An 18,932-nucleotide genomic window follows, 5' to 3' on the forward strand; every position below is an offset into this window, starting at 1 on the left:
CACAACCTCCACAGGGTCCACCAGAACCTCCACAACCTCCACAGAGTCCACCAGAACCTCCACAGAGTCCATCAGGATCTCCACAACCTCCACAGGGTCCATCAGGATCTCCACAACCTCCACAGGGTCCACCAGGATCTCCACAACCTCCACAGGGTCCACCAGGATCTCCACAATTTCCACAGGGTCCACCAGAACCTCCACAGAGTCCACCAGAACCTCCACAGAGTCCACCAGAACCCCCACAGGGTCCACCGGGATCCCCACAACCCCCACAGGGTCCACCAAGATCTTCACAACCTCCACAGGGTCCACCAGGATCTCCACAACCTCCACAGGGTCCACCAGGATCTCCACAACCTCCACAGGGTCCACCGGGATCTCCACAACCCCCACAATGTCCACCAGGATCTCTACAACCCCCACAGGGTCCACCAGGATCTCCACAACCTTCATATTGTCCTACAGGATCTTCATAATCTTCTCACTGACTTCCAATATCTTCAAAACCTCCATAGGGTTCTCGGGGCTCCACCAAACCTCTATGTAGTCCTCTAGAGATCTCCGATCCTTCACAAATATCTCCAGAAGGTCCATAATATTCACACAAGGTCTCTGCGTCCCCCACTGAGTCCTATGAAATCTCCACAACCAGCTGCTGAAACCTTTTCATGAATGAAGTAAATCCTTTGCTGTGCATGTTTGCCATCCTGAACCCCGGGGCTTTAGGGCCCAAGGGATATTTTCCAGGGCTGGAGGGATTGGGTCAGACCCCAGGAGGAGAGGCAGATGACCTGTTACTGTCATTCATTGTTGCAATTTTTCACCCAACAAATAATTCATCAGCAACAGCAACTGTAATATTACAAAATGTTGGCGGCTCCATCCCTGCGGTGAATCCCTATAATCATCACAAGGAATTCACCATTCACCTGACAACCAAAATGAATGGGAAGTCACCAGAAAGACTCCTCTCCACCCTTCTACCTCCACAATGTCCCCGAAACACCCCACCTGTGGCCACACTCCCAGAAATACAGGAAATGATAGGACAAGAAATCTTACACTTCCATATGGAGGCCTCCCAGTTCCCGGGCTGTGGCTGGACGTGGTACGATCGGATGAAAGTGGGACTCACAGTGCTAACAAACACATCGAACTCCTCGACCTCTGCGCGGAGACAATCGAAGAATCCTTGGATAGCATGCTTAGAGGCGGCATCTGTGCAGAGACATAAAGATAGTTACTAGCAGAGTCCTCCAGCAGAGCAGAGTATTTCAGGAGAGGAGAGTTATAGAGGAAGGAGCAGAGTCCTCCAGCAGGGCAGAGTATTTCAGGAGAGGAGAGTTATAGAGGAAGGAGCAGAGTCCTCCAGCAGGGCAGAGTATTTCAGGAGAGGAGAGTATAGAGGAAGGAGCAGAGTCCTCCCGCAGAGTATTTTAGGAGAGGAGTTCTTATGATTTTCATACTTCCTGTCCCCCATTGGTACTCACAGGCGGCTCGGAATGGGACCCCGAGTTTGCCCTGTATATTGTTGACTAGGACGATCTGGCCGGTTCTCCTGGAAATCATATGTGGCAGAATGGCTGGGATGATAAGAGAAAACAATATGTTGGTATCTCTGATCACATCTATGGTATGGGATGAATAAATGAGTGAATCTGACCTTTGATTAGGGTGATGGGACCGAAGTAGTTGGCGTCCATGATCTTCTTGTCTAGTTCCAGCGTCACGCTCTGTGCCGGGCCCTTGATCTTCATGCTGGCGTTATTTATCAATACGTCTACGCAGCCATAGGAGTCCAGAATCTCCTTCCCGATGGCCTCAATGTCACTGACGTCACTGATATCCAGCAGAACCAGCTTGGGTGTGAAGGTCTGGCAGTCACATATTACAGGTCAGTATATTAATGACATTCCTCTGTGAGCAGCAAAGCATTCTGGGTGGTTGTATCACCCGGCCATTTATTAGAAATAATTCCATTCCTGATCATTTTATACATTTATTAGTGATGCGGATTTCACATAAATCCCCCGAGATATCAGCTGTGACCATTGGGGGACATCGCCAACAGCGGGTCCCTTTGCACAACTGACCTGGGCCCCTCATAGTCAGGGCCATTGTGGGGACCCCTGTGTACTGAGGAGGGTCCGGGGCCCTCATGCAGTGGCACACTTTGCACCTCCCTATGTCTACCCGACCAAAATGTCTGATGTATTCTCTCCCTGTCATTGCACCACATTGACCCGGATTCCTTACCGTGCTTGGATCAGCAACGCTTATCAATGCGTCATGTAACGCTTCCAGCTTCTCCCATGTTTTCCCACAAAGGACCAGCCGCGATCCGGACGCATGGAACACCCGGGAACATTCTGCAGAACAACACTAGTGAAAGTCCAATTATTGGTTCATCTCTGGGTTGGATTATACTTATTATTCACTCGTTTTTACCTGGATTTATTCTATTTTGGACAAAGCTGCAAAGGGTTTAAACCTCTTCTACATTTTCAGTAATTTTACTAATTGGGGAATATTGCTGGAAATTGACTTCTTCTGGCCCAATAATTGAATTCCTTTCCTCTTATACTGGAGGAAAGGAAAGCTTGTGGGGGCAGTGACAAGGGAGAAGAGAACTCCCCTGTCACCATCCACAGATCTCCTCCGTATAGGTCCCCCCTCTGCCCCAGGATCTCCCAATCAAATTGTCTGGCTGTTATGACATCACAGGGGATAAATATTATAATTACTGCCGATTGCTTTATGATTTAAATATTTTAAAATAAGGTTTAATGGACCTTGATGGGGGGAGAGGGGGGGTTTGACCAAAGACTAATTCTGGAGTTCAGCTATAATATGATGATGGGGGCACTGTGAACTTTTTATAACACATGAATCTAAATGGGCACCACAGTGGCTCAGTAGTTAGCACTCCGGCCTTTGGAGTGCTGGGTTCCGGGTTTGAACCTCGGCCAGGACACTATCTGCATGGAGTTTGCAGGTTCTCCCCGTGTTGTCTTGGTTTCCTCCAGTTGCAGTTAGGGTAATTGGCTTGCACCCCAAATTGTCCTTAGACTGTACCAATGACATATGACTATAGGAGGGAATCTAGGGACAGTTAGTCACATGACTATGGACTTTGTACAGCACTACATAATATGTCGGCACTATATAAATACTGTGTTATAAATCTGGAGTTTTATTTTATTCCATCTTATTAATATTATTTTGCTTACAATGTTCTGGTTTTGGTGCTTTCCTTCACTCTTCATCCAATACACCTGCAAGAGCCATTGCCTCCACTACAACTCCAGACTGATAATACATACTGCTATGGGGCCCCAGGGCCCCACAACTTTCATCTCCTTCTAGCAGTAAAATATGACAGGGGGTCTGTCGGCTATAGGAGAGGCTGGAGAGAATACACTTCCATCAGTGAAGCTGGGTGATCCAGCAAACCTGGAATGGTTCTGGTTGAGAGTTGATAGCTATTGACTTTTAAGACATACATTCCAGGTTTGCTGGATCACGCAGCTTCACTGATGGAAGAGTATTCTCTCCAGCCATGGCCAATCAGCATAATCAAAGCCTGACCAGGCCACTCAGCAATGCGGGAACCTGCCAGAAGGGCCAATGCAGAATATTGGGGTCAGTGTGACCCCCCAATGGGCTGCTCATCAATAAATCCTCCCCCGGAGGCAGGGTGTCCCTTTATTACGGGAAAACGAAAAGACAAATAAATAAGAGAAAAGGAAACTGACCTTTCCCCAGACCGGAGATGGCATCGGTAATGACAACCACTTTATTCTTCAATGCCGAGCGCGACATCAACCGCACAACTTCCCGATAGATATAAATGATTCCGCTGATTCCCAGGATGAGCAACGGCAAAATCAGAAATGTCAGGAACCCCATATCTGCCGGGGGAGGGGAGAGATCAATAAATATCAATTATTCAATCCGGGGAAATCCCGGGACATACAGATCGATAGAAGTGTGGATTATTGATTAATTGATATGCAGATATTGATGGATCAGTGTGCAGATTATTGATCCGGTTGGCTCGGAATGATCTGCAGGAAGCTCCGGCTATAATATCGCTCTTACAGTTGCATTATCCCCGCACACACACAATCGATGGTCTCGGTGAAATCTGTGGACTTACCTGTAGATTTTTGCTCCTTTTTCCGGGAAGGTTGGGAAGCGTTGGGAGAGCTCGGATTGTCTCGGTGCCCTCCGGGATGTCAGTGTCTCTCTCTCTGGGATATTAATAGAGCTCAGCTGTGGGAATCGGGTAATTTTGGCCCCTCGGAGGGTCGAGTTTCAAATGACTTTCTGCAGCTCGGCATGACCCCAGCTTTCCTCCCACAATCCCTGCAAAGGAAAATCACTGCTGACATCAGAAGGCAAATTGTGGATTTGTTGGGATTTGACAGATGATGGGACTCCATGGGACATTTACCAACCTCCCCCTGGAGTAATGCTGCATGGGTTGATATTGCTGCCTTTTTGCTGTTCCATATTTCCATATACAAATACATTAGCTGTATTGGCGGGGGTCTCAGCGGCATGGGGAGAATATTGTTTTATAGCACAGAGAGAGGAGCAGCCATATTCAGTCACAAGTTGGTAAAGGATTAAACTCAGGGAAACTCAATCAGAGAGGGGCGGAGAACAGGGCTCCCCGACCGAGAAGGGTAACTCTAGACACCTGACAATATTAACTATATCTGCAGGAAGTTTCCATACAGCAGCATATGGAGTTCATCTCGGGGCCCCAGGGCCCCCACAGCTTCCAGCGCCCCCAGCCCGGCCAGAACCCGATTGTTTGGATGCTTCACTGGGGAAATCAATGTCAGTGATTCTGTATTTAGTTTTATTTCATTGTTCTGATGATTTGCGGACACCCACGTGTCACAGAAATAGATTTAGCGCAGAATGTGGAGGAGGACGCCGCAGGGATTCTGCCATTTAGAATGTTCTGTACACTTCCACAAACCTCTCAAACAAATCCGATTTCCTCCATATTTGTAATGTAACAACAGAGGCCGAATATAAATAGCAACAAATCATCCCAGAACAATATGCAAATAATAAGTAATTACCCCACAGCACCCCCGTCCTGGATTCAGTTACTGCTCACTATCTGCATGGAGTTTGTATGCTCCCCCTATAGTTGGAATGGAATGGAGCCATGTGAGCTCTCTGCACAGATATATCAGAGCTGTCCAAATCCAGTCCTCGGGGGCCGGACCCGGATCCGCTCACATTTCTGGTACTGAATGTCATTATTAAAGGAGATTTACAAAGAGACAAAATTCAACTCTGTCCAATCCCAGCCAGGGTGTGGCCCTCAAGCGCAGGAGTTGGCCAGCCCTGTAATGCGGGGCCACATTCCCTGTACACCCTCACCATCCATGCAGCATTCAATCTCTCACTGCTCTGCTCCTCAGTGCTGCCCCTCCCCCACCATCTCTGTCTCCTCTGGGCATAGGACACAAACAGAGCATAGGGAACCCAAAGGGTATAAGACACACAAAGGGCACGGGGCACACACGGGGCATGGGGCACACACGGGGCATGGGGCACACACAGGGCATAAGACACACACAACACATGGGTGACACGCAGTCAAAGCACACAGAGGGTACACAGGGCAGACACAGGGGATACATAACGGGACACACAGTACATGGGACACATATATTATACAGGGCACACACAGGACATACACAATCAGAGCACATACAGTATATGGGACACAGTACACAGGGCAAACACAGAACACTAAGTATACACAATCAGAGCAAACACAACACACGGGTCACACAGTCAAAGGACACACACAGAGCACCCACAAAGTACACATGGCAATCAATTGTCAGATATTAGATATATTATACAGGAAGTGACATCACTGCTCTTCAGATATATGTTCTATAATATACAGGAAGTGACATCACTGCTCCCTAGAAATAAATTTTGTTTTATACAGAGGTGACATCACCACTTCTCAGATATAGGAACATTGAACGTATATAGTAGGGTAAATTATAAATTATACATACTATGCTGTACATACAATAGGTTAGATTATATTATATATTACTCTATACATACAATAGGGTGGATTATATTATATATTACACTATACATACAATAGGGTAGATTATATTATATATTACTACATACAATAGGGTAGATTATATTATATATTACTCTGTACATACAATAGGCTGCACTGTGGCCGATCCTGCACGCTGATTGGTCGCAGGGATGCTGCGGTTGGTCCATTCTGCATTATGCTGCCTCTGTACAGATCGGTGCTGGGAGGATCCATTGCCAGCAATAGCTCAGCCATCACACCCGGGGACACTGCAGCTGCACAACAATGACACGGAGGCACCAGCGACATTCCTGAAGCCCAATTACCCCTCCTAATCCCATACTGGACCCATGGACCTCACAGCACCGAACCACCAGAGATAAACCCCAGGTGAGCCATCTATATGGGACTGCGACATAGAGCCAGGGCCCCCTATAGCTGTGTGAATGTGTGTGTGAATGTTGTGTATTCATCTGTGTACAGTATGCATACATTGTATAAATATGTGATGAGATCTGATTATCAGTGGGTACAGAAGCGGGTACAGCAGCAGGTACAGAAGCGGGTACAGCAGCAGGTACAGAAACTTGGAGGCGGATATAATAGTAACGATAGAATATTGATAGATTGCATTCCATGGTTGGGCTCCTGGCAGAAATGTCGATGAGCACTGAATGCAGCTTTATCTTATAACGGAATAAATCGATTTTCTTATATCTGGGGCCACTTTTTAATTTTTCATTTTGGAGAGTTAGATAATTAGAAGGAAGGTAAAACCCCGCTCTGTTTGGGAACGCTTTGTAAGATTTCTCCTTTATTCCTTTTCTGATGACAAATCTGAATTTTGGATTTTTTAAAATATAATTTCTGATGATACAAGCTTCCCCTTTATTACACTTTGAATGAAATCATTGTAAACTCCAAAACTTGTCCTGTCACCCCCTGCAATGGAGCTAAAAGCCAATCAGGTGTCCTGGGAGGTCACAGTGGGCTCTATCTGGGTTCTGCTGCTCCTTCATTATCCAATCAGCAGGCAGGGTTGGTTGTACTTCCATAAGCTGTGCAGTTTGGATGGAATTATTATCGTCACACTCTGCATTGCTGGAAGTTCATATTGTCCTCTGCATCAGCTACGTATGTGTGTACAGCACCCGCTATTGTCTACATTTGTACTGTGCTACAGAAGATGAAGGCGCTATATAAATGGAGAAAAATAATGACTTGCCTAAGGCAGACACACATAGATGTCATATAAATAATCCAATGAAGATATGATAATGATATAAAATGATATCTCAATGAAGATTTAATAAAAGAACAGGAGAAATTTCTGGGGATATTTCTGACTGTGAGGTCACGCAGCAGCCAATGGGATGACACCGTTGGTGCAGCCAGGTGCAGGGGGATTCCGGGTGAATGTTAATGTTTGTCTGGAGCGAGGCTTTTCCACATCTCATAAATCTCCTTGCAATCGATGAATGTGATTGTGGCCGGAGAATTGTTGGGGGTTTCACCTGCTGCTGTTCCGGAGATCTCACGCTAATCATCTCCTGGGATTATAGGAGGATCCATCTGTTCATTCATACATCGTCCAGTGAGGCGCTGCCATGGCACGGGGGTTGGGAGTTCTTTGTTTACTATGAATTGTAATTTACTGCCCTAAAGAAGAACTCTGGAGAAATATTAGAGATTAGCAGGTTCAGCTCTCTGATGGTTATTATTACGGAGCAGTTTTCTTCTGAAAATGTTCATTTCCTAGCTTCATGAGATCCGATCCTCTGGCTATCCATATCTAGTCTGCGGATCAGAGGCAGCCAGGCAGCATTTTTAGAAATCCTTCTGTTTCCCATGATATTATGAATGCCTGTTTCTTGAATCTGAGGTTTTCTTTATCTTCTACAGGCAGATTCGGGCGGATCTGATGAGAAAAGAAGATTTTTGTTGATCGGAGTCTGTGGCGCCAACGTACAACCATGAGCTTCTCCTCTTTGCTGTCCCGGGGGGCGGCGGACATCTTGGAGGAGCTGCAGGTCCTGACGGCCAGGACGATGGAGAAGGTGGAGGTGACCAAGCAATATGAGGTCATCCGGGAGCTGGGCAAGGGGACGTACGGGAGAGTGGACCTGGTCATCCACAAGGCCAGAGGTGAGGAGTTCTGGGGGAAATGCCTCTTCTCTGGCTGTTATACCGATTGTCTGGCACAAACATTCAGATTATCTGCACGTGAAAGGCGTTATACCAGGGCAGATATTGGTGGGGGATCATGGCGGTCCTCCGCATGTACAATGTGCTGTCCATGACATGTTCTCCCCTTCCGCAGGAACCAAAATGGCTCTGAAGTTCTTGCGGAAGAAGACGACAAAGCAGAAGAGTTTTCTGCAGGAATATTGCATCTCCCGCTACCTCTCCTCCTGCCCATACATCATCGGCATGTACGACATTGCCTTCGAGACCGAAGAGTATTACGCCTTCGCCCAGGAGTATGCCGTAGCCGGAGATCTCTTCGATATTATTCCACCACAGGTCGGTGTCCAGAGACAACAAATGTATTATGTGTTCTGATTTCATACCCATAATGGGAATATGGGCCCAAAGTCTGTGGGCAACTTACCATAACCATCTCTTGTTTGACATTCCATTATCAACCCATTGCCATTCATATGGAAGTATTCCTCCCACTATGGCATTTATTATGGAATTGTCCCTATACCACCCTCCATTTTTCTAGGAAGGCTTTCCAGAAGATTTTGCGTTGTGTCTGTGGGGATTTGCCCCCATTGGTGAGGTCAGGTACTGATGGTGGGGATTTGCCCCCATTGGTGAGGTCAGGTACTGATGGTGGGGATTTGCCCCCAAGGTACTGATAGTGGGGATTTGCCCCCATTGGTGAGGTCAAATACTGATGGTGGGGATTTTCCCCCATTGGTGAGGTCAGGTACTGATAGTGGGGTTTTGCCCCCATTGGTGAGGTCAGGTACTGATAGTGGGAATTTGCCCCCATTGGTGAGGTCATATACTGATGGTGGGGATTTGCCCCCATTGGTGAGTGTCAGGTACTGATGGTGGGGATTTGCCCCTATTTGTGAGGTCAGGTACTGATAGTGGGGATTTGCCCCCATTGGTGAGGTCAGGTACTGATTATGGGAATTTGCCCCCATTGGTGAGGTCAAATACTGATGGTGGGGATTTGCCCCCATTGGTGAGGTCAGGTACTTATAGTGGGGTTTTGCCCCCATTGGTGAGGTCAAGTACTGATAGTGGGGATTTGCCCCCATTGGTGAGGTCAGGTACTGATAGTGGGGATTTGCCCCCATTGGTGAGGTCAGGTACTGATGATGAGGATTTGCCCAATATTGGTGAGGTCAGGTACTGATGGTGGGAAATTGCCCCCATTGGTAAGGTCAGGTACTGATGATGGGAATTTGCCCCCATTGGTGAGGTCATATACTGATGGTGGGGATTTGCCCCCATTGGTGAGATTAGGTACTGATAGTGGGGACTTGCCCCCATTTGTGAGGTCAGGTACTGATGATGGGAATTTGCCCCCTATTGGTGAGGTCAGGTACTGATGGTGGATGAGAAGACCTGGCTCACCACTCCCATTCATCCTAGAGGTGTTCAGTAGGGTGAGTTCAATGCTCTGTACAGGACACTCGAGTTCCTCCTCACCAAACTGGTTACCCCATGTTTTTTTGGAGCTGGCTTTGTACCCCAGGCACAGTCATTGGGTGGTGCTGGGGTAAGTGTTGGGGTTCTGCATACTTTTTGGCCGTATAATAGACTTGATGGTCAGGTGTTGACATGTTTATCTATATTTAATCACAGAAATGTGATATGAAAACTTCCTATGCCACCAGCTCCAGTCCTTCTTGGGGTTTTTCTTTCATTTTAGCAGTGGAATGTCCCACCAGAACCTTTGTAGGCAACAGAACTTTGGATGAAGGGGGTTTGTTACCCCTTTGTTCCACGAATGTCTTGGGGATCTGTAAAGTGATTGCTCATTTTAGGCCTTCTCAAAGGAACCTTTAATCTCACTAATCCAGCATCAGGCGCCTTCACCATCCATCTTCATTACCATCTCTATATATAAATTCTGACTAGCTGGTCCACTAATTCCCAGCCTACACAGGCCCACTGGTCAGCAAGGGTATCCTTCACGGTAATGGTGGGGGGGGGGGTTTGGAAGAAGACTGGGACCAAGCAATGGATGGCGGCCTATGATGGCGTTGGTGTTTTTTTCTTTTTGTGGATATTTTCTTCTCTTTTTTCAGGTTGGACTCTCTGAACACACCACCAAGCGCTGTATCTACCAAGTGGCGCTGGCCTTGGATTATCTACACAACCGTAAGCTTGTCCACCGAGACATCAAACCTGAAAACATCCTCATCTTCGACAAAGAGTGCCGAAAGGTGAAACTCTCTGATTTTGGTATGACCCGGATTGCAGGGACAACCGAGAAGCGTGTGAGCGGGACCATCCCGTACACAGCCCCAGAACTTTGTGAGACTTCCAAGCACAGCGGGTTTGTGGTGGAGTACAGCATCGACGTCTGGGCATTCGGGGTCCTCCTATTCTGTATGATGACCGGAAACTTCCCCTGGGAGAAAGCTTTGCATTTAGACTCTTTCTATTACGAATTCCTACAGTGGCAAAAATACAAAAACACCAATGTGCCGTCTCAATGGCGCCGATTTACGCCCCACGCCCTGAAAATGTTCAGCAAGCTGCTCTCTATTGAGCCGGAGAAGAGGTGCGCCATTAAGGATATTCTCTGGTATTTTGGCAAGAATTGGCTGATCAGCAAGGAGGAGCCACCGACCTCAGATGCAAAAACCAACAACGATGTCTACATCCACGTCAAACCACAAACTCTTCCATTCCTCAATGGCACCGCTCTTGACAGCAATAACTCCGACACCAGCCCCAGTTTATCTTTCTCTTCGTGCAGCAGCTATGAGGATGTTCCAAAAGACAGCAATTCAAACATGTTAGTGTCAGCACCCATTGAAATCTGTGTCTGAAATGCCTCCACTTCTGTTATGGCTGGTTGTAGTCCGGACTGAAGGAACCGCTGACATCATGGACATATCTCTGGACTTGTATTGCCCAGCTCCACACATTACATGGCTGTGTTGGTTGGGCATCTGGAGGGGTGAAACCCCTGGAGGATTTGAGGGAGGGTCAGGCAGAGGGGGTATAAGAAACCACTGGGTGACTCTGACCACTATAATAAAATCAATTCTGGGTAGAGTGATCCTATATTTGTGGTCATTTTCACACCGTCCAGGAACTTAATCAACTTGAGCACAAAGCGCAAATCTTCACCGTTCCAATCATTGCAGCCTCCAGCCAAGAAAGCAAAAATATTTATCAGTGTTATGATGACGTATAAATTGTGTGTTGAGTCATATTTATTTCCTGTGCCGTGCGTCCATTAGTGTGTCCCTGTAAGACATATCATTCCTTTTCACAAATATAATAATTTATTTACGTAGAGATGGCTGATGCGTTTTTCATTTTCTCTTAAATGCAACAAAGATGAATGCAATTTTTCAACTGGTCAAAAAATAATAATAACAATGTGCACTGCATGCAGAAAGGGTTCGGCCTCCAACCTGGAACTGAGACTCTTCCTGTGAAGTCAGGTAAAACTCCTCAGGAGTCAGCAGGTGCCATGATGAGAGGACCAGGACGTCCCACCGGAGTGATTGCCTTGGGCTGTGACCACCAAATATATCAGAATTACAATACTGGTATTCTTTGGACCTGTCTAGTGTCACCAGGGGCAAACATTGGGAGGTATAAAGTGTGCCATTGCACAAGAGACATGTATGCTCTTCAGGCCACTCATGGGGGCCCCAAGCAGTGGCAGACATATTCATTAGTTGGCCCTTGTGCAGAACTGATGTGGGGTCCACTTTGACATCCATGTGCATTCTTTAGGCACTGCCTACCTGTATACCTATTGCCCCCACCCATTGACTGACGCAGAAGAACAACTGCAAGTAGGAAATCTGGATGGGTAAATATGTCAATCCATCCTACCCATCCAATTTTACCTGCAGATGTGATCGAGTGTCATTGAAGAAAAGCATGGAAACAAGTGTTCCTCCGCTCAGCTGCTTTGCCCGGATCCCGCTGTCAGCGTGGCTGAGATCTTCCCACAAGTCTGGCATCGGCAAGAGGGACACACATATAAATATATACATATAGGGATTTATTCTCACTTTGGGGTGCCATTTCAAAACCAAGTGCCACCGAGAGCTCTAAATTACACATCCAATTTAGTGACCCCCAGGGGCCACTTACATGGCAAGGAGCATTGAGGTGGGGCTTATATTTGGGGATTTTTAGTACACCCCCCATTCCAGAGAAATTGGGGTTCAAATTAGAGAAGCAGACAGAATAGTGTAGTATGACTGTGATTTGTGCTTTGTGACAGGAAAGTATAAATTTAGGGCCCCTTTCCAATGCTCCTAATATGTAAGCAAGCTCATTGTTCACAAATGATTCACCTTTTGACTGAAATTGTGGGAACTAACCGCTATCAGGGTCCCCTGCGTACCCCTAAACTTTCAAATCATTACGACCAATGGTTTAGGAGATTTGAAGGTTTGTACACAGAGAGAAGCAGAATCTGACAAGCAGCCCTCACATACACAGCTATCGCACTGCTATGGATGACGTCATTGTACACGCCCCATCGGTATTATACACGCCCCCTCGGTATTATACACGCCCACTGGAGTAACACCATTTGAGGGGGAAGCTCTCTGGGCTGTGTGGCCCTGGTTAGCTGATGTCCTGGGGCCCTTCTGCAGCTACACATGGGTAGGTTTGCCCCTGGCCCAGTTCAGAACTCCACAGGGGCTCACTATTGTCCCCCCTGAGTCTCCCCTGTACCCCAAGTACTGATTATATATATATAGTGTTGTTTCAGGGACTCTCGGCCTCCAGTCTGGTCTGTGTGTTGTCACCCCTCAGAGGTCACAGTATGACAAGAAATATTAGCACAGGGCAGTCTCTGCATAGAGCTGTGTTCTAATAGAGATCACAGAACACTCAATCTGTCACTGACAGAAACTGCCACCATCCAATCATATTGTGCCACCTGTCATAGTGGGTGTGTACCATGACATCATTGGTAGCATAATATGATAGCAATGTGTGTAAACCTGCCTGTCATATTCTGCTGCCTGATAACTCACTGTGTCCTTTACATTTCCAGATGGTTCAACAGACCTGAAAATGACAAATGACAGTGTACCCTTACAGCTATTGCTACTCAAAATTTCATGGTATTTCAACGGTAATGTGCTGCCCTGTCACACCTAACTTTCATATGCCTCCAATTTCCCCAACTCCACCTCAGAAAGTTACAGCCAATCACAGAACCCCTTTTATACACCAACCAATCCCATGGCTGTTAGGGTCTTTCCGATTGGCTGGCAGAGATTTTAATGTAATCCGGCCTACCAACCTGTAACAGGTGACAATACCAGGATGGTCAGTGATGTATCATAGTCACAAATGGAGGCAACCCTGACTGAGGTCTGAAATGGGGGCGAAGTGGGTGGGTCTGTCACTCAAAATTGTCTGCACTGGGGTTTGCCCCCAAGGCCGTACTGAGGTCTATTTAACTAAACCCCATTTCACCACACCCAATATTCAGTGCTGTGTAGCTATTCACACTTTTTGCAGCCAGGTGAAAACTACAGGGTCTAGTTTGCTAGAAAGGTGCAAGTGAAAGATCCAGCTCCATTTGCAGTTTTCTCCATTGCTGTCCAGTCCATACCATCAATTTAGCAATGATAGAAATGTTAGACATGGGGGGGAAAGAAACAGAAACTTCACCCAGTATGGGGTCCAGGGACGTCTGCTGGTGGCCCTCCTAGCATTTCTACAATGGTGATTGGCACGATAGTACCCTATAGGTCTTTATTTTGCTTGTCTCTGTGTAACTGGAAATTATTGCTGTGATTTCACTTGGTTAACAATCACAAAACCAATGATTTCTATTAGCTGCAGTCTGCCGCTGTATATTTTTTACATCCTATCTACTCCACAAATCTAATTTGAAATCCATTTCTGCTTCTAGCTTGTTATTCTTCTGAATCTGAAAAGATTGTGCTCCACGGAGCAAAGCATGGAGCTCAGCTAATGTAATATAGTAGGCCTTGGTCGGGACAATAAAATGCTGAGTCATGTAGTCCTCCAGCAGTGGGTGGGGTCAACAGACATCATAACAGGAAGTGACATCATAGCAGTAAGCGGCTAACCAGTCATGTGACCCAGCCAAGCTTTCTCCAGCATTGGTCCAATAACAAAGCAGCCCAAGAGCTTTCTGACAGTTAGTGGGCAGACTATAGAAGCACAGAGAAATGCTGGGACTTGTAGTCCCCCAGTAGCACTCTATGATACAGTTCTCCCCCTTGCCCGCGATCTTATCGCCCGGTTATCCTCTTTCAAATAGTGTAGTTGGAATGCTGGGATTTGTAGTCCCCCAGTAGCACTCTATGATGTAAGCTGCCATTACTTGTGCATTTTTATTAGCTGGCAATATGCGTGTTATGACCAATGGGTTATCTAGCGATCCCCCTCATCTCCCATTCACTTTATAATTAACCAGTAAACCCCCAATTCTCAAAAGAATTGTAAATCCAAGACTGCTGAATGTTTTGTTTTGGAACGTTTACATGTCACCATGACAACTTTTACACGTCACCGTGACAACGTTTACACGTCACCATGACAACTGTTTCCATGTCACCATGACAACTGTTTCAGCAGCGGTGGCGTGCACGCTTTGGATGGCGGTGTTCACGTTGCGGGTGGCGGTTGTGGTGCGCGCGTGCAGGTTGGGTCCGTGCATAATGACATCCTTGGCTTTGTATATAGGATGGCATCTTACACAGCCAATCATATAATGAGAAAGGCTTGGATGCCATTGAAGCCCACTATACCCCATAGCTAATAATGGAAAGGATTGAAGCTTTCTGAAACACGCCTTGGTCTGACACCCTTTTAATGCATCACAAAAACCCCACAAGTTTCATTTAACCCCTCCCTCCCACACACACTATAAGAAATCCACAACGCCCCCCCAATTTGATCCCTGAATGCCAATCTAATTATAAGAACACCAGAAGAAGGTTTTTATAGATTTTTTTTTATTCTCAAACAACTTTTCGATAAACTTTGACCTAAAACTCTTTGTTATGTTCAGTAGAAAAATACAACAATCTGTATGTTTATAATAAAAAACCTGAATCATCTAAAAATTACAAAATATTCTTCTTTATAAAGTACAATGAGAAATAAAAAAGACACACAGCATAAATCTGCTCTCAGAAAACATAAAGTGCAAAGTAGGAAAGTCAGTTTGCTTTTTATTTACATGTAAACATTTATCAGGGACATGGGGGGGGGGGGTTCTTTTAGTGTAAAATAAAGGCAAAAACAAAAGTCTTAAACGTTCTATAAAAAACGTATAAAACGTTCTAGTTTCTTCTGAAACTTCTGGAGTTCTAGGCAAGAGGCCTCCAAAATCTTTGTAAGCATCCAACCCTGGGGGGGGGGGGCATTTGAATATTTGACACTTTTTGTTAAGTATTGCACGTCAGTACAAACATACAACAATCTGCATATTTATATTAGACAACCGAGTCTCCTAAAAAGACAAAATATTCTTTATAAAGTACAACCACGGATATAAAAACTTTTGTCGTGTTAAAACATTTATACATCTTAGAGAAAAAAAAAGGAAAATTAAAAAAAGTATAAAAAGGTGCAACAGAAGAAAGTAAATTCCCCTTTTTCTACCGTCACAAATAACCCGAGGCGGGGGATGAGAGATCTTCCTACCTTCTGGGGTAAACCAATAAGACAAAAACAATAAAAGTTATAGAAAACTTTTTGGTTTGAACCGTGTACCAGGAAATCACCTCCAGAAACGAAGTGAGTGAAGGAGGACGGTCACATGTGCTTCTACAACCAATGAACAAAGGCGCCATGCGGCAGGAAGATGTGGAGGTAGAATTATCATTTTCAAAGAAAAGAATGTCAAGTTTCATAACTTTGTACAGAGGAGGAGGCCCCCTTTAACTTTGTGAACATAAACTGGAATGGAGGAGAGGGAGAGTGCAAATTTTCATGTGCAACGGATGCCAACATACAATAGTGACATGTAGAGGGGGGATGGGCGAGCAGCTTGCATTATTACTCTGCATGGATGGGTTTAGCCGGCCCGGAGTGGTACCCCGGGCAGGATGCTGTGTACGGCACAGTGGTGGTGAAATAATTCCAGCTTCCTGCCTGAACATTGCCGTTGTCTGGAGCATAGACGTAAGAATGGCTGCACATGTAACTGAAATACGATGAATTGTAGCTGGTGTAATTCACGCTGAACATTTGGCAGCTTTGCATTGCAGGGTGGATGCACTGCACGTTGGGCACTGCATGGGCCACAGGCATTGAGGAGTTGCCGTTGCCATACACCGGATACACATAGTGTTTGCTGACCTGCGGTGGACGATCATGGACAGCAATGTGCACAGGAGAGGTCTGCGTGACCTTATTGTGAGTGTTGGAGTTCTTTCTGGTGGAACTGACCCCGGGGGCAGAAGGTGATGTGCCAGGTTTGCCATTCGGAGGTGAGGGAGAGCTGGACACTGCAGTGGTGTTGTCACCAGTCGGCGTAGGACTCTCGCCGTCACTTGTTGGCTCGGGGGGCTGAGCCCAGCTGTCACACGTCGGAGCGGAGGCCGGACCCTTCTGATGGTTCCCCTCGGCTTTCATGTAGAGGAACGAGCTGTTCAGATCATACAACACATGGATCTTCTGGCTCCCCTCGATCCTATAGGAGACTTCATTGGGATCGATCCACAGGATGATGTCAGGGGGGAGGAGGCGCTGTATATCCACCATGCTCAGGCCGCTTATGTTGGCAGCCTTCTGTACAATGACATCCATGGGATTCCCAATGTGAATGCAGCGATAGGCAGAGCCGCGGGACGGGTCATCTGGGTACCAATGGCTTTCATACTTCTCCATCAGAAGCTTCTCCAGCTCATCCCCGAAGTCGATGGTTCTCTGTCTGGGCAGTCGGTTATACAGAAACGAGATGATATAATTCAGGGCAATCTGAATTTCTAGCTTCATACTGAACTTCAGGCCACGTGAGGACGCCATGGCCGCCATGCTGAGCCATTTACAGATTTTTCTGCAAAAAAAAAAATGTGATCAATAAAATGAAAATCTGACATTGTTACAGAACAGAAGGTATGTGAGGTTTCCTGGCACCCTGCGGACCCTCGGCATGTAACGCTGGGCGGCTGCCTTGGGAGTCCACGGACCAATGCTTGAATGACAATACTGCTCCGATTTACAGACTGTCCAAGAAACGTTGGCACTCAGAAGATGGCAGTGCCAACATGTGAACCCCCTTCTGCCCTCCCTCCCCAGAACCTCGGAGATTGGTGGGGGAACACAGGTGAAGTTATTTATTACAACACACATGGACGGTAACATGGACAATCTTATGACTGCAGTCTGTACAGCAGGGCGGCTCTGTCTACCTGATCCTCTACCAGACAGGACCTGTCTCACTGCAATGCAACTGTCTGTGTATGAACTGTGTATGAGGAGCCACGTGGGATCATTACTATACAAGCTCCTCCCCACCTCATGGCTCATTACCTATGCAAGCCCCTCCCCACCTCATGGCTTATTACATATACAGGCCACGCCTCGACGTGGCTTATACTATATACAGGCTTCTCCTTCACATCCATCATAGAGCTGACCTAGAACCAGCAATCAGCGCCCTCAATGGAAGCCGAACCAGTGAAGCTTCCAAAACTGGATCCGATCAGGACCGAGCAGCCAGAACTGCACGAATTAGGGGCGGGGCTATTATATGGGAGGAGACTGACTGAGCGCGACAAACTCTGAGCGGCTAAGACTGCTGATGGGCCGGAGCAGAGAGAATAAGGGGCGTGGTTTATGTCGGCAAAGGAGGGGACTCATGGAGTGGGCGGGCGAACACGCCTGGGTCTCCACCTTATCACACAAACTTCAGGTTCCGAGGAGATCCCACCGGTCCCGCCACACTGTCCAGGCACTGCTCCTCACCTAGATAACTATGGTACAGCCCGTTACCGCGGTCCCGGTCCATAACCGGCCTCCCCCAGAGATCTCCTGACAGGAATCTGAGGGGCCCCAGAACATGGCGGGAAGCCTTCCATATCACATAGCTACGGTACCCCACATCCCTGACCACTACTGTACGTATCACCTAAGCCAAGAATAATAAGAAGAATAATAAACACCCCGCAGGGCCCCAGATCACACCAACCGACACTCCCCTTCGAGTCTCGGTGCCCGCTTACCTCCTCCCCCAACCGCGGAATCCGGGGTGACCTGGCGGCAGCGCTGCTCACGTGACAGTAGCTGGGACCTGTCAATCATAAAACTTGGCGACCAAGATCTGGAAAGCAATCAAGTACCGTGATTGGTGGAAGTGACAGCTGCCGGCGACCTTTGGGGAGAAAATGGAAGGTGATTGGTTGGCAAAAAATATAAGGAGGAGGAGCCGTCGCTGTTTGGAGGAGGAGCCGTCGCTGTTTACAGGAGGGCTACAGATTCAAGGGGGCGGGATCTATACATACCTAACAGCCATATATGGTCAACACTTCTAAAATGTGTTATAAACAATAACAGGACCCGTCCACGTGGAGGGCAATACACCCGATCAGTGTACAGAATATCTATATACACCCCGATCAGTGTACAGAATATCTATATACACCCCGATCAGTGCACAGAATAT

The 18,932-nt window shown here is 46.8% G+C and overlaps 4 protein-coding genes across 6 annotated transcripts in view; 1 reads left to right on the forward strand and 3 right to left on the reverse strand.

Moving 5' to 3' along the window:
- The window catches only part of DHRS7C (dehydrogenase/reductase 7C), a 7,470-nt gene extending 3,128 nt beyond the window's left edge, over positions 1-4,342 (reverse strand). The window contains exons 1-6 of one of the 2 annotated variants that reach the window (XM_072403283.1): positions 4,163-4,342; positions 3,759-3,914; positions 2,260-2,372; positions 1,667-1,877; positions 1,494-1,586; positions 1,066-1,221 (exon numbers count right to left, since the gene is read on the reverse strand). In XM_072403283.1, coding sequence (XP_072259384.1) covers positions 1,066-1,221; positions 1,494-1,586; positions 1,667-1,877; positions 2,260-2,372; positions 3,759-3,912 — 727 coding nt within the window. In that variant the 5' untranslated portion in view covers positions 3,913-3,914; positions 4,163-4,342. The remainder of the gene's footprint in view (positions 1-1,065; positions 1,222-1,493; positions 1,587-1,666; positions 1,878-2,259; positions 2,373-3,758; positions 3,915-4,162) is intronic. The other variant, XM_072403284.1, reaches the window with a different exon arrangement.
- Positions 1-18,932, reverse strand: part of LOC140325438 (UDP-glucuronosyltransferase 2A2-like) — a 197,240-nt gene that overhangs the window by 167,679 nt on the left and 10,629 nt on the right. The window lies entirely within an intron of this gene.
- On the forward strand, positions 6,292-11,597 carry LOC140325444 (serine/threonine-protein kinase SBK1-like). The gene is made up of 4 exons (XM_072403279.1): positions 6,292-6,493; positions 8,006-8,248; positions 8,424-8,626; positions 10,375-11,597. Exons 2-4 carry the CDS (start codon positions 8,077-8,079, stop codon positions 11,122-11,124), a joined length of 1,125 nt encoding a protein of 374 aa, XP_072259380.1. The 5' UTR covers positions 6,292-6,493; positions 8,006-8,076; the 3' UTR covers positions 11,125-11,597.
- The window catches only part of LOC140325446 (uncharacterized), a 6,914-nt gene continuing 3,164 nt past the window's right edge, over positions 15,183-18,932 (reverse strand). The window contains exons 3-4 of one of the 2 annotated variants that reach the window (XM_072403281.1): positions 18,493-18,641; positions 15,183-17,324 (exon numbers count right to left, since the gene is read on the reverse strand). In XM_072403281.1, coding sequence (XP_072259382.1) covers positions 16,322-17,302 — 981 coding nt within the window. In that variant the 5' untranslated portion in view covers positions 17,303-17,324; positions 18,493-18,641 and the 3' untranslated portion in view covers positions 15,183-16,321. The remainder of the gene's footprint in view (positions 17,325-18,492; positions 18,642-18,932) is intronic. The other variant, XM_072403282.1, reaches the window with a different exon arrangement.

Source organism: Pyxicephalus adspersus, chromosome 3 (genome assembly GCF_032062135.1).
Source record: "Pyxicephalus adspersus chromosome 3, UCB_Pads_2.0, whole genome shotgun sequence".
Lineage (NCBI taxonomy): Eukaryota > Metazoa > Chordata > Amphibia > Anura > Pyxicephalidae > Pyxicephalus > Pyxicephalus adspersus.

Coding starts and splice junctions, on each gene's coding strand:
- LOC140325444 (XM_072403279.1), top strand. CDS start 8,077: ATGAGCTTCTCCTCTTTGCTGTCCCGGGGGGCGGCGGACATCTTGGAG. Junction 8,249..8,423: donor GGTCATCCACAAGGCCAGAG/GTGAGGAGTTCT, acceptor CCCCTTCCGCAG/GAACCAAAATGGCTCTGAAG. Junction 8,627..10,374: donor TCGATATTATTCCACCACAG/GTCGGTGTCCAG, acceptor CTCTTTTTTCAG/GTTGGACTCTCTGAACACAC.